We start from the raw sequence: 15,377 nt of genomic DNA on the forward strand, positions 1-15,377 counted from the left end.
GACTAGGAAGTTTTGCATGAATATAATCCAGCCCAGTGTCACTCTGAGCAGTGTCCCATGGAGCTGGGACTGGGGCACTCACCAGTCTGCTGATCTCCTCCTGCCTGTCTGGGGCAGACCTGGCTGTAGCTTTTATCATGGTTGATGTCTGATTGTCTGTCAGCTTCTTGATGCACCTCTGGCCAGCCACGATGTTACACACCTGCAGGGGAAACCAGAAGCATTAATTCACATCAGAAGCACTCAGATCACACCACACTGTACACATGTGACACCATGCTGCCACTATAAACCAAAATGTGTTTGAACAACTGCCTGTTCTTCCTTGTATTTCTACACTTCAAAACACGGTAGTATGCAGACAGTATTTAGTGAAATTAAAGAGTGATGAATACATAAACCTGTAAACATATTTGTATTGCAAAGATCATAAATTCTTAATGTTTTGCAAACTGATAGAACCCACCCAAACCCACTGATCTACCAGAGTAAGGCTCTTACTTCTAAAGGCAGGTAGGTGTGTTTTTGTTCCTGTCCCACTTGCAGACAAGGAAGGTGAGGGTATTTCAGCTGGAGGTTGTATTTCTCTCTGAAATACTGTGCTACTGTCCTCTCCACAGTCTGGCCATTTTCTAGCTGTAAAGGAAAGCTGAGAAGACAGACATTTTAGTAAAATATTATCTGTCAAATAACATCATCCCAAACGGAATGAAATACCAGGTGCTGTTACTCAGTGTGAAGCTACCACACATTCCATGCTGTGACAGAAAGCCTCTTACGTTTGATGACTTGCAGGCCGTCTCGTTACGTTACAGACACGGTACTTCCTCCTCATTGTCCCACAGTGAGTCACTTCTACCTTTAGACCTGCACAAAAGCATCAAAAAAACCTGATGCCATAACTGCACAAACATGTACACAGGAGACACAACGCTTCAAATGATAGGACATAACAGCTTTGGGGTCAGCACCAAATAGCACAAAGAAATTATTATTCGCCAAACATTTTTACTTCCATTATCATTTGAGTTCTGACTAATCCTGATGATTATCCTCACAAATAAATCATGACGTAAAATAGACGTTCAATGTCTTCTGAATTTCATTTAAAAAGCATTGACTGAACTTGGACAGCAGTTTTCACCATATCCTTGTGTTCTCATTCTCAATCTTGTACATCTCTCCAAACTATCAGCTGCAATGTAATTGAAATTAAAAGGATTAAAAAACCAGGTTTCTACTTTATTGTCTTCCTCCCAGCTTTGTGTCCACATTCATCCTGTAATTTTCTTTAATTTCACTGACCAAGTTTAATTTTGCATTTTGAGAATCTCGTCTCAAAGCACCCAGCCTACACACCAGAACCTCTCCAGACTTATCTCTGCCCACGATAATCATGACAGTGGCAGCTCCAGGAGGCTCTGGGGGCTGTTGCTGTGACTGTGCACACACTGTGCTGCTCACACAGAGCAGCCTCGACATCTGCTGGGAGCACTGAGCTTATCACACCAGGGCTGCACAGCATCCACACGCTGCTGTCCTTCCCCAGCTCCACAGGACAGAAAGCAGCTAAAAACAAAGCCTGGGTGTTCAAAGGATTCACTTCCAGCAGTAAAGTCTAATTTTAGTGAAGTCTAGTACTACAGGCCTTTGAGAGAGCAATTGGATGGCTCATCCTGCTGGGGTTTGTGTGGATTGTGGACCACTGACTGACCACCAGCCAAAATCAGGTCCCCAGGTACCAGACACCAGACTGTGTTTAGTTTACTGGGGACACAGACATCACAAAGCAGCACTGACTGTACCTCCTTGCTCCCTGACAACACTAATTGCATCAAGGACATCACTATTACTCAGAGGATGGCACAGTAAAAATAAACCACCACTGCCCTGACACAGCACTAAGAGAAAACAGAGAAAAGAAACCATGGGGCACTGTGACCACAGACAAGGGCTGATGAAAACAGAGATATCTGGAACCCATTCCCTGCTCTGTCATTACTCTGCTGTGACACTACCAAGGCAGTGCCCTCCCCCAGTGCTGCTCACACACAGCCAGCTCTAATGCAGGGCTTCTTTTGCTGTACATGGTCACGTCCTGGCTGGAGCTCTCAGACCCTACAGCAGCAAAGATGAGTCTGAGAGCAAAGGGATAACTCAATATTTTCTGACCATGGTAACAAGAGCCTCTGAGGCACCTGAGATCAAGCAGAGGCAGTTTCTCAACCTCCACTTACCTGCCCTACAGAACAAAGGCAGACAGGCAGATGTAAAAGGGGGCATGTTAGGACTAGTACAAAATAATTTCTGTCTTTTTTCAGTCATAACTCATCTGTGAGCACATCCTTTTATTAATACAGTTCAAATTTATTTTTTAGCTGCCCAGTATTTCAGTAGAGTCCAATCTTGCATCAAGTGTTTAAGAGCTGAGCTCCTCCAAGGCTTTTCTCTCTGCAAATTACATTGCAATGAAGGATATGGGAAAATACAAACCCAAGTAGCATATATGGAGTGAAACCACTCAAACCAGCAGCTTATGCAACTCCTTTGGAATGGAATTTGGCCTTCAGCTGCAAGTGGTACTTATTTTTCCACAATGCAATCAGTTATTAGAATTCACCATAACAACACTCTTTCAAAGAATCAATGTTAGCCTTGAAATCAATGTTCACTTTGCCACAGCACTGAAACAGGAGCCCACACACAATGCCAGGTGGCCTCAGGGACCCTGGGTTAGGAGAGGTTGGCACCAGCCACTTACCCCTGCCCAGGCAATGAACAACATGATCCCTCATTCCCTCTAAGCCACTGGGAATGTTCTCCAGCTCCCATTTCTGCAGAGCTGCATTGCTTGTCTCAGGATTAGAGCTACATACATGGATACTACAATTCTCTTGGCAACTCCAGGCCCCTCTGATCCATGTTAACCAGGCTTCCAGTTAAAACAATTCCCTTAAAATTAACTTTACTGGGACAAAACCAACTCATTTCTACTCACCCTTTATCTCTTTGGTGAATTTTACCCGATGAGAATCAGTCAGAGGTCTTGGTTGTTCATCAATATTATGAATGTCAAGGACTTCACACATGAACTGAATTACGGGTTGTGCTTTGTAGAAGGCAGTGGCAGAAACTACAAAGAGCAAAATATGAAGTGTAAAAAACTCCAGTCGAGGTATTGTGAAGCAGTTAATACATCAATATTTCTTAGAATTCCACGTAAACCTCAGGCACATTTAGAAACAGAACAGTGAGTTCTGCAAGAGTAAAATATCAAAAAGCCAGCAGAAAGTCTACAGTGACACATCTCTCTCCAGTACAGTCATCCTGCTACTACCTGGAATTTCAGGGGTTTAAAAGGGTTTTTCCCCCAGAGAACATTTATTTCTAGAAAGCTGAAACACCCCAGAGACACATTCTCTTTTACCTCTGTATGAAGCTGCAGAGGCAGGATTAATATCTCTCTACCACAGACTTTTGAATATTAAAATCTAACATAATTCAACATACAATATAATTTTGTCAGTTACACAATCTGCTCAATTACTGAAACAATATCTGGAGTAGACATGAGCACTGTTTTGACTATGCACAAATTGTGTTGGTGTAGGGGGAGTGGAACCCTTGATCTACTCCAATCTCTTACCCTCCCCACATGCTAATGACACTATCACTTTAAGGGACAATATACTGCTTTTAAGTAGGACAGCTGACTTATTCCATGCAAGGAAGATTATAAATTACCTTCTTGACAAAGTTACAAGCAACTGAAACAACACCTTTGGCAGGAAAGGCGAGGTGGGACTTGATAGAGCTCAGACACAAACTGTTCCACACATTTAAAACTTTAAATGTCAACAACAGAAAAAAAACCCCCATGCATTTATCAGTTTTCCAGATCTCACGTACCAAACCTGCCACACATCTGTGCTCATACAACCCAACATTCTTCAGACATGTGTCACTTGAGCAGCCTACCAGCCTCACATGAGGCATCAACCAACACCTCCGGAAGCCTGAGACTGCTCCAGATTTCTGAGTGACCCCAAACCCTCACTCTCCCCACCCTGGCAGTGTGTGGGTTGTCTCCCACAGCAACACTTCCATGGAGAACCTCATCCAACTGAACAACCTCCAGTGATGGGACTTGAAGGCAATTTCACAGCCTCAAATCAGGAAACAGAACAACAGCTCTGTGAATCACCACTTACAAAGGGCTTCAAATTTCTCATTCACAGGAAGGACTGAAGGACTTCTACTCCCAGAGTTACTACTACACTTGCTAATGCTGGTAAGAAAAACTTGCCTCACAAAGTAACAGCACAGTACACGATCAATTGGTGTAAATTCATCCTCTTCTACCTGAACTGCAGTTCTCTCAATTCCTTGCATATAGATACCAGCGCTAGTTCTTTTTGGGACAGGTTGAGATTTTTACATTCATTTTTTCAGACCACATCTGCTGTTAGAAAGGCAATTTTACAAGAACAAACTGTGTGACTTCAGTCACATGAGAATCACCCACAATTTACGTAAACCAGAACACATGGACTTGCAAATTTTCAGCAAGACAGCTCAACATCTGCAATATTTTATTATGCTCCAAGCACAACCTGACTTGGAGTGCTCAGTGTAGAGCAAGACAATTTACCTTCAGTTCTTAAAGCATTTCAAAGACAGTGAGAACTGAATGCAAATCAGAGAAAACCTCAGGCAGCACCTGCACCTCCACCACTGACACTTTTCAATGAGGGTTTAACAACTAAATAGAGTCGAGTGCTCACAGGACGAGGGAGTCTGACACAGGCTCCAGTTGATCTCAGATCCATTCATCTGGGACTCAATACAGTGCTGCAGAGCTTATGCTTTTGCATAAGAAAGCCTGTCCCAATCAGCCCTATTCAGAGAAGTGTTTGGGGTATGTTTTACAGAGTTTTCTTGGAAGTACTGAGCACCACTCACTGTGTACAGCTGCACAGAGACACAGCGTGCAGGCAACCTGCCTCTGTCACTGGGGATGCACCACTACTGAAATTAAGCAGGAAAACAAGCCCTGTGCAATTCCTTCTTATGTAGGAATATTGGTTTTTATATGGCAGCTAAATTTCTGCACAAACACTGACTTGATGACAAATGCAAGGAAAACAAACTAGAATTTCTAGGTAGCTTTGCCATACACGCCTGGTCTGAATCTCAGCCCTGAATCTCCACTTACCATCAATGTTGAGCATCATTTTCCACATGGCAGGTCGGACAGACTGATGGAACCCAAACCAGACCTCCCTGCCCCCTCCCAGGGGGTGGTCATAGCCTTCTGGAGCTGAGAAGAAGGAACGGCCCACAGGGGTGTACCTGGTGAAACAGGTGGCCACACATTTATGTTCTTGTTTTCCAAACATAAAATTCATGTAACAAAGATTATAACACACAGCATTATTATTTTTTGGCATTTTGTGCACCAGCAATCTGTGCCAAGAAGCAAGTATAAACAAAATACTCTGAATGCTTCTCTTCCTATTGCAGTGCTTTTAAATTTAGACAAAAACATTTACTACTTTTAGCAATGCACAAAACCACTTTCAGTTTTTACAACAAATCAAGAACTAAGTTAACTTACCCTTCCTGATCTTCTGCTTCAAGGAAGTGGAATCTCCACCACAGCAGATTCTGTACAACAGCCTTGTCTATACTGGCCTGACCCTTAAATATCATTTTTCCTAATTCATAGGGAACTTTTGAATACAAGATACATTGAGAGAAGCAAAAACTATAGAGAAAACAAAGAACTAGATGAAATTATGTTTCTCTCACAGGTAGAAAACAGCTGCTCCTGAGCCTCCACACCTCCTGTTTTGTAATGCACAGGCACTAGTACAGAGGCCACATCTTCAGATCTGGGGAAGCTGAGGAACACTGGATTCCACAAAACCACAGGGCACTTTTTTGGGGAGTCAGCTACACGCAGTGAAACCTATCAGAGCTATCAGTGAAACCTATCAGAAATCTGCTCAGAGCAAAACCATGATGATGACTAAAGCCAACAAACTGCAAAAGTAACTTTCATTGACCAACTCAAGCAAAATTAGCCTTTTCTAAATTTCAAGGTTCTGAGATAAAAAAACAAATGAGACTTTGTTAGGACAGATCCTGGTCCCAGCCATGTATTCCAGACATGAGAAGCATGCACTGGTGACAGTGTACCAATGGATTAAAGAGACTCTGCTTCTCACAGGCACTGCCATCACTTGGCTCAAGCTGAGCAGAACCAGGACAGCAGTGCTGCAGCTCACTGGAACCTCTCAGCATTTCTATAAAGGCCTATTATAAATGTTTCTTGATCTTTTCCAACACACACATCACCTGCTCTGCCTACAGAAACACTTGTACAGGACTGACTAAAAGCTCCCCGTTCAGCTCACCAGCTGGGCTGCAGAGGGGAATGAACAGTTTCTCTTTTCACCTGTGAAGAAATGGGGATGAAGGTCTCCCAGTGGGGATACTTCAGGTAAAGACAGACTGCAGGAAGACAGTGAACCTACTTCATGGAGGGGAGGTGTCGTAGCACCACATCGACAGCATGAACAGGGTTAGTGCTGATAGGTTTGTCTAGTTCCAGAGGCTCAGGCAAGGTTCTTCCTGTCAAAACTTCATGCAGCAAGTGCCAGCTCACCCGAGAAACAAACTTTATTGACACTTTGAAGGGACGATCTTTTCCACCTTCTCCGGGTAGTGTCACATCCAAATCCACCTGGGCACGGGAGAAAAGAAAGAAATAAAAAGCAGCTTTTTAATATGGAGTCTGGTACCTTGAGATTCCACTCCTTCACTGGGCCAGAGACTCAAAAATTCAGATATTAAGACACAGCATGTTTGATGAAAGTACCTTATCAAATGCACAAGGTGAAGAGAACTGGGCCCTGACCAAGCAGAAGAGGACAGAATAACTTTTTGTCACCTCAAATCATAAAGCAATACATTCTAGAAAAACTCTGGCTTGTTTTTTCAATTCATCCTAAGATCATGTGTTACAGTCTGTAAAATGAAATGCTTTAATAGATTTTGCTGTAGAAAGCAGCTACTAAATTATACAGAAAGTTCTGAATGCAACTATTACATGAACATTTACACACACTGGAATTTGCAGGAAATATATCAGAAGGACTCAGTTTCAGTACAGATACTGTACGATACATCCAGCTTTTCTGAAATAGCAATAGTTAAAGTTGGGTTTTTTCCTTTCCTATGAAGCTGCTACCAATATAACATCTTCCCAGTTGTCTTACCCCAGTAGTGGCCACAGGAAGTGGATTGGCTGTATAGAGGCTTCTTTTCCCATCATAAACTGGTCTACGGTCCCCAAATATTGTCACTTTAAAATGCTGCACCATAGAGTCCACCACGTCCCTGGAAAAGGGGATATTTACATTGAAGATGTTTCTGAAGAAGGATCAGACCCCAGCTGGCTCCCACTCCCAGGTGTTTTGCTGAAGTAGTTGCAATAAACAATACTTGAGTGAATTATAAACACCCACTGCTATTCCAAAAGGTGCTTCATGTACTTTAACTAAATAAATAAACACTACAGAATAAAATCAGAATCAACGCAAATGCTCAGATACCGGGGAATATTGGTACTGAAATAATTTCAGAAACTCCTAGAAAGGAGTTCATACCATAAAGACCATACAAAGACCAAGGCCTTTGTATGATCTTTTGATGGAAAACAAGGACACTGTTACCTTGGAAAAAAACCCACAAAGTGGTACTGGGAAAAAACAGCACAAACCCCCATCTGGAAGCTCTGCCAGTTCATTGTACTGTCTGCAGCAATGTTTATCTGCTCCTTGATGAGTTCTGAATTGTGCCTATATTGGCTATAAACATGAGATGCCCTAAGAGAAAAGGCTTGGCTTTAGGTCCTTAATAACCTGAGTTTCTACAAAATCGTGTAAAAGCCTGATCAAATTTACACAGTTATAGATTTGCCTCCCTTGCTTCATTATAAATTGATGGCAATAAAGATTAACCTGACACAAGCACTGAAATTACACTTGAAAAACCATGCTGAAATTTTCAGCTTATACAAAAATGCTTCTTGATGCGAGGAGTAGATAAAACTTTTGGAACACAGTAGACTTTTGGAACACCTCCAACTATAACAGGCCTTTGTGATCTGAATTCTTTGGGAGGCCTTGGTGTTTCAGTGGCACAGAATGGAAACACTTTACTTTCAGCACATGCAAATCAGCCTTCCTGCACAGCAGCAGCCTCCAGGCACCACGTCCTGGCCAGGCAATATTAACCCAAAGCACTTCAGGAAGATGATAAATATTGACTTCCTCTTCAAAGCTGAATGAGCAGCAGCACTTTCACCTCCCAGCTGGGACATGGGGGAAAGGAAAGAAAGCCTCCCTTTCATGGGTCTTGATGTTATTCAACATTCCCATTGGTATAATTTACAAGACAAATGCATCTTCTCACCTGTTCACCCTCCGAGGACACTTATCTGGTTTGATATCCACCTCATAGAGGTAGACATCAATCTTTGGGATTTCAACTTGGAAGCAGTTGGCCAGCAGTTTAATGGGCTTGCCCATGGTGCCATAGCCGGGACGTCTGGGCACCATGAGCAGGGGCTGTGCCCCCACGGGTCCTGCAGAGGAAAAATCCCACAGATTAGGAGAAAAGCACAACAGACAATCCCCTGAAACAACCCCCAGGGCAACCAGGTGGGCACCAGAGCCAGCACACTCGAGGAAAGGAAATCAGCTGTCTCCAACAGCATGAAATTCCAAACAAATGCTTGCCCATTATTAATCCTTAATCCTCCACCTACATCTAGACTGTTCTCTTACTCATGAGCTTCAGCAATCAGCATGAATAAAATCAGGAGGTTTTGTTTAGGAGAATTCCTAAAAAAAAAAAAAACAACCAAAAATCCAAAACAAAAGGCAAAAAAACCCAAAACCAAACTCAAAAATGCGTAAACAAAAACCACCCCAAAAAAACACAGAAAGTTTTACAAGTCTTTTCTGAACACCATGGTAATAACCGAGTGGCTGCAGAGTGCAAAAATACAGAAGTAGCTCTGGACTGATGCACAGGATTTGAGATAAACTCTTCATTTCAGTGCCAATATCAGCTTAGTCTTGGAAGACAGATTATTCTTGAACTTTGCTGGCTGAAAATGGATGAAGAGTAAAACCATTACCTCCCATCTAACTGCCCCCATAAAGCCAATTTGCCAGAAGAGAAAAGACTCAGATTAAGACAGGATTGTAAAACTCTTGATTACTTGTAGGCTAGAGAAGAATACCCAGAACTGCTCAGAGAAACATCCAAATCTGAGATGAGTATTTTCAAAAGTAGCTTTGTTCCATTCTCATCTATTTAATTTGCTTTGTATCATTTAGGTGAGAACCCTCCACTCAAGATTTGCATTACTCATGCCTTTGCAAACATGGTAGTAAACATAGCCCATTTCCCAGAATTTCTACTGGTATTTCCACTTAAAAATACCTCTTTCCAGTTAAGAAAAAACAACAAACCCAAAATGCTTGGTCGCCTGAGTTTTAAGAAGTTACTCGTGGTACAAATGTCCTGATTTTCAGAGCATTTGAGCGAGGTAGTGCAAAGTTCTCCCCTCTCCTCCTACTCGGTGACGCAGGCAGCAATTCCAGCCCACTCATTTTCATAGCAGAGTTAAAATGTCAAGTGCTGGGAAAAAAAATGGTTTTTATTTGCCTTTTCATTAATCTCCATAATTTCTGTAAAAAAACCTGTATTACCTTGAAGGAAATAAGGTCCTGAGAACAGGTGAATATCAAAGTTCCTCTGTAACATTTGTCTGGCTCTACCCAGAAAACTACTAAAAAATTCTGAGTGGGTCTGGCTCGAAGCCACAAGATAAAACAAAACAGAAAGCAAGAAGCATCATTTAAAACCCGCTCACAGACTCTGCTTATGCAAAACTTGTTCCAAGCATCTGCTCTCTTCAACTTTTCCTTCATTTTAATACTCTCACGTGAATAAAAGCAGCCTAGAATTTACTCCAGCTATATTTGCAGAACATAAGCATAAGCAAAAAAGTTACTACTAAACATTTGAGTGGCATAAACAAGTCAACAGTTTGTTTTAATATTCTGAAGACACACACACCACAGTTTATATTTAGTTCCTATCTGGAGGAGAGAGTAACAAAACTGCTGAAATAAAGATAACATTAAAAAGATTCTTTTAGTCTGGTCAGCCTTGTGTGTCCCACCCACCCTGCAAGAAGTCAGAACCCAGATTTTGGCAAACAGGAGTTAAGTGACCAATAAATGAATCAGAAGCGCAGGTCTATACATTGTTCAGGTGTCATTTAAAAAAATTCAGCTATTTTGCTATTATAGTGTGAATCATATGCTCCCTTGAACAAATTAACTTAAAAATATGAGTATGCCAGTACTCCCCAAATACAGGGGCACCCACTCAGAAGACCCTGCTTTGAAGAGACACTGACTTGTCAGATTCTATTGTGAAAATCTTGTGTCAGTGGCCTCAAAGCTGTGACTCAAAGCCCAATAAAACACAAATAACCAGCGACGCTCTGGGGTTGGTTCTGCCGCCGATCTATCCGTGACTCACCCAACCTCATGCCTAAGTCCTGTGTCAAGCCCATGGAAATAAACACACAAACCAAAAATATTCAAAGTACTATTATTCTGCAGAGTACAGGATGCCCGAGTGGCAGATCCTTTCCTTCAAGTCCTTTAACACTGCAAAAACAAAGTGGGTCAAGGCTCAAAAACCTTTTTCAAAGCAGCAGCACTGTGAGGCCTCCTCCACAGGGGATGGAGCAGCTCCTCAGCGCTTCCAGAGAGTTCTGCACTGCTCAGCTGCCCACAAATTTGAGAGGAGAAACCTCCTTGTGAGAAAGAAACCACTACTCTGCCATTACAGCACCAAGTATACATATACTATAGAAACATGGAATGGTTTGGGCTGGAGGCACCTTAAAGATCATCTCATTCCTACCCATGCCACGGCAGGGACACCTTCCACTGTCCCAGATTGCTCCACAGCCTGTCCAACCTGGCCTTGGACACTTCCAGGGATGGGGCAGCCACAGCTTCTCTGGGTAACCTGTGCCAGGGCCTCTCCACCCTCACAGGAAGAATTTTTTTCCCCAATATTCCATCTAAGCCTGCCCTCGGGCAGTGGGAAGCCATTCCCCCTGTCACTCCAGGCCTTGTAAATAGTCCCTCTCCATCTTTCTTGTAGGCTCCCTTCAGATACACGCCTAGGATGTTCTCAAAAATCCAAGTAAAACCCCCACACCAAGTCTGCTCAGTGTGCTGGAGCAGAGCTCAATTCATAAAACCAGCTCAGCAAAACTCCCAGCACTAAAACTCCACTGATTTATAACAGAAAACAATGAACACACAAACAGGAACTAAAACTGGTGTCTCAGACAGATTCTTGGAAGGCTTTTGTGCAGCAAGGGAGCACGTCTGAAGACCATGGAATGGTTTGACTTGGAAGGGATTGTAAAGCTCCCCCAGCTGCACTGTGGAAGTCCCTCTAACGGTTCCAACGAGCTCCGAGTGAGAATCTTTTCTTCCATGGAAGTATCGATGTTCCAATCAAGCTTAAACACAGCCAAAAGGGACGGCGATTCCTCGGCAGCCCAGCCAGCACACGGACAAGCCTGGCCTGCATCCAAAGCCTGGCTGCACCTACCTAGCAACCAGAGAAGCCCTGTCAGAATAAAGCCTGAGCACAACGAGCAGGAGCTCAGAAACCTGCAAATGCTTCCAATACGGCAATGTACAAAAAACTGCAGCTTCTGGCACACACCACGCTTTTACAGAATGAAGAAAAACCCTGATCTCCAGCAGGATGCTAATAGGAAATGCAGATTTCCTTACAGAAAGGGCCATCCCCACCAAGCTTCCAGAAAAAAATGATCCTCTTTCACACTATGGTGGCTTCAGCATTATTAAGCCAAACTCTAATAACAGAGATAACTTAGTTTTATTTTTGTTTATACAACAGTTCTAAATCCAACTGGATGGGTGCTGGAACTGCCTAAAACACAAGATCAAGGCCTGAGCAGGTAAATACAACTTATTCTGGCTCAGGCACATGAGGCAGATTTGTGGAACCGATCCCAGCCCCAGGCTGGAGCTGCACCGGGGAGAGCTAGAGCTCCACGGAGGGGAAAAAGAAAAGACTCCCTTTCACAGGGCCCCTGGCCTCTACTCAGAGGCCCAGCCTGTGGAGTTCTAAGAAAATCTTATCACTAGCAAAAAATAACCTAATTCTGGATTTAAAAAGTGCATAGAGAAGATTTGATTCAAACGCCGGTTCCGATGATCGAGCTCCGTGTGCCAGAAGTCATGAATTGCCTCATTTCTGTCACTCGGCCTTGCTGGGTGGCATTACATTATTTATGGGTAATGCAATCCATGTTTTCTAAACATTCCTCCTTGCAATTTAGGGTTTGGTTTTTTCCAAGGTTTCGGATACTAAGTCATGTTCAAACTCATCAAAAGCCAACATTTTGATGCTGTGCTCTGTGACTGCCAGCTGCAGAGCAAATACTGGTGTGGTAACTCATTCTGCCCTAATGGACTCACAGAAAATGCATTGGAGTGTTTTGGGAGAATTTAAAAGACAATCAATGCTTCTGAGCCATTAAAAAAATCTAAATACAAAAAGCTTTAAGCCCAAAAATGCAGCTTATATGCACATAGTGAAGTTAAAACCCAGTTGCTCTGGGAAAAGAGAATGTGCCAGCCCACACAAACCCTGCAAGAGTTTTCCCTGGAAGGTATTTCCACAGACCAAAATCTGGAAGGTAAAAATTAGTTCAAGAAATACTCTTTGACACCTTCACCCCTGAGGAAGCAAAGCTCTGAGGATGAAACAATTTGTAAGGTTCATACAGTGAGTCAAACAACTTCCACAGCAACTCCAGAGGAAATCTGCCACTGTATCTCACAGCAGAATAACTTTTGAAGGCAACTATGAATCACCCCCTTCCCTGCTCTACCACACCCACAAAAACGGGACTTTTAATGGGCCTCCCAAATCACTACTCTGAATCAGAGAGAGAAAAGTCACTTCTTAGGATTTTCTCTGCCCAAAGTTTGTATGGAAAATAAACAGAACATTAAGGATGCCTGCAGTGCCTCATTAAAAACTGAAATTAAAAAACCCAAGCCAACACAAGTTAACACTTTTAATACAAAAAACTGTGAGCTTTGAAAGAACAATGAAGGACATGGAAATGAAGACAATGGCACTGAAACAACTTGGCTACACCACGGAACATCCCCTGTTGAACCTCCCTGCCTTTTGGAATTTTACTGAACATTCTCCTGGTGGAAGTGCAATGCCTGACCTGTGCTGAGAGCAGCTTTTGCTTCACTTCACTTTCCCCACCGAACATTTTATTGCTGTTCCTCAGTTTGGTTCCACCATAACCCACACCATCTTCCCATCCTGCTCCTGCTTTCAGTGATGTTCATATTCCATGGACCAGGAGAGCCACAGTACTTCCCAGATTCCTTAGCCTAAGCCTCTCACACAAACAGGACATCACCCACAGCACTGCTTCACCCAAGATGTCCTTTCACTTCCACACTTTACTCCAGGGATACTCACTCTTTTGTTCCTCTCTCTGCTTATTTCATCCCATGTTTTCCTTTCATGCACAGAAAACAAAGCACGTCTCAGGGTCTTTCTCTCTTTCATGACAGAGCTTTAATCCTCATTTGCTCCACCAAGGATGGTTTGTGTTCTCCTGCTCCAACACCCCAAGACTTGGAACATGAACACTGCACTTAACACTTCCCTAGGCATAAGGAGAACCATCCATCCTGCTGGACACTGCAGCAGCTTTGCTAAAATCCAACACATTGCAGCCTAACAACAGGCAAATTCATTCCAAAGGAAAACTAAACCTTTTATGGGTTCCTCTTGCACATCTGATTATCGGGAGACCACCAGGTTATAATGAGAGTTTATTTAACACCGTGCAAGAGAGGATCGTATGAATTCCACCAGACTGTTAAAATCCTGCACCTTAAAATGTTCTCAACCCATCACAACCTCAAGCCAGGCAACAGCTGAGGTAGGGAGTTTTTCCAGCCAAATGCATCGTTGTCCTTAAATCTCCAAGTATGTCAGAAAAGGATCTCCGTATGGAGATGGGAAGGCACATTTTGTGTTGACACCTTCAGTATCAGTCTTGTGTTTTCACCACCTGTGGTACCTATTCAAGTGACAGACATGGAACTCCAGGTGGCTTTGGACATTCTCTTTGCCACTGAGGTACAGCCAGGGAATTGCTGATTAAACACTGCCCAACCCTGAACGCTCCTCCGCTGTTCTGCCAGATTTGGAATAAGCTGTCTTCAAAAACTGAATCAGAACTTCCTTCTCCAACCCCCAAAATCCATTTAAACCACAAAGTTAATAAATACTGAGCACGTGCCTTCCCAGCAAAAGGATCAAACGGCCAAAACGTGAAGATTTTCACAGAATCACAGAACGATTTGGGTTGGAAAATACCTTAAAGCCCATCCCATGAGCAGGGACACCTTCCCCTAGCCCAGGCTGCTCCAAGCTCCATCCAACCTTGCCCTGGACACTGCCCAGCGATGGGGCAGCCACAGCTTCTCCAGGCAACAAGAAGAATAATCACCTCGGAATGATTATTGCGAAGCAGCACACCTAAAGGCACAGGAATTTCCCCAAAACTCAGCGTGCTGACACGCAGGGCCCGACACGCGGCGTGTGCCCGGCAGGAGCTGCCCGCGGGAGCGCTGCCCGGTCCCGTCCCCCGGGCACCGGCACGGGTTACGCAAGCCGGGCACACCGCTTATGAAATACCGACAATTCCTCCTCCACCTCCGGCACGGCGAGCAGGGCACGGAGCGGCTCGGCCGCGGCTCTGCCCGGTACCGGGGCCGTGCCCGCGGGGCTCACTCCTCCCGCCCGATCCCCGCCGGGACGGGCTCGGCCCGGCCGCTGCACCGGGGCGGGCAGCGGCACCTGCGGGGGGTGGCGCGGGGGAGCCGTTCCCCGCGCCCGCCAGGCCCCGCCGGGCCCGCGCTCACCTGCGCTGCCGATTTCCATTCATGGAGCTGGGGCGCAGCCGCTCGGGGCTGCGGCGGCCGGCGCGGGGCTGCGCTAGGCGGCGGTTCCTCTGCCGCGCTCCCGGCTGGGCCGCTCCCGGCGCTGCTCCCGGCGCGGCTCCCGGCCCCTCACGCGGCGGCGGAGGCGGAAGTGGCGTGGCCGCCCCGCAGCCCCGGCTCCGCGCGGCCGCTCCCGCCCCGCCGCGCGCGCGCGCGCCCGCCGGAAATCCCGCCCGCGCTTCCCCTGCC

The 15,377-nt window shown here is 44.7% G+C and overlaps 1 protein-coding gene across 1 annotated transcript in view; it reads right to left on the reverse strand.

Moving 5' to 3' along the window:
* AGO3 (argonaute RISC catalytic component 3) overlaps positions 1-15,360 on the reverse strand; it is a 34,024-nt gene extending 18,664 nt beyond the window's left edge. Inside the window, exons 1-9 of the mRNA XM_064398165.1 lie at positions 15,111-15,360; positions 8,482-8,653; positions 7,284-7,404; positions 6,540-6,748; positions 5,216-5,352; positions 2,999-3,133; positions 780-867; positions 502-649; positions 83-202 (exon numbers count right to left, since the gene is read on the reverse strand). Of these exons, the coding sequence (XP_064254235.1) occupies positions 83-202; positions 502-649; positions 780-867; positions 2,999-3,133; positions 5,216-5,352; positions 6,540-6,748; positions 7,284-7,404; positions 8,482-8,653; positions 15,111-15,129 (1,149 nt within the window). The 5' untranslated portion in view covers positions 15,130-15,360. The remainder of the gene's footprint in view (positions 1-82; positions 203-501; positions 650-779; positions 868-2,998; positions 3,134-5,215; positions 5,353-6,539; positions 6,749-7,283; positions 7,405-8,481; positions 8,654-15,110) is intronic.
* Positions 15,361-15,377: the final 17 nt, after the last annotated feature.

Source organism: Passer domesticus, chromosome 24 (genome assembly GCF_036417665.1).
Source record: "Passer domesticus isolate bPasDom1 chromosome 24, bPasDom1.hap1, whole genome shotgun sequence".
Taxonomy (NCBI): domain Eukaryota; kingdom Metazoa; phylum Chordata; class Aves; order Passeriformes; family Passeridae; genus Passer; species Passer domesticus.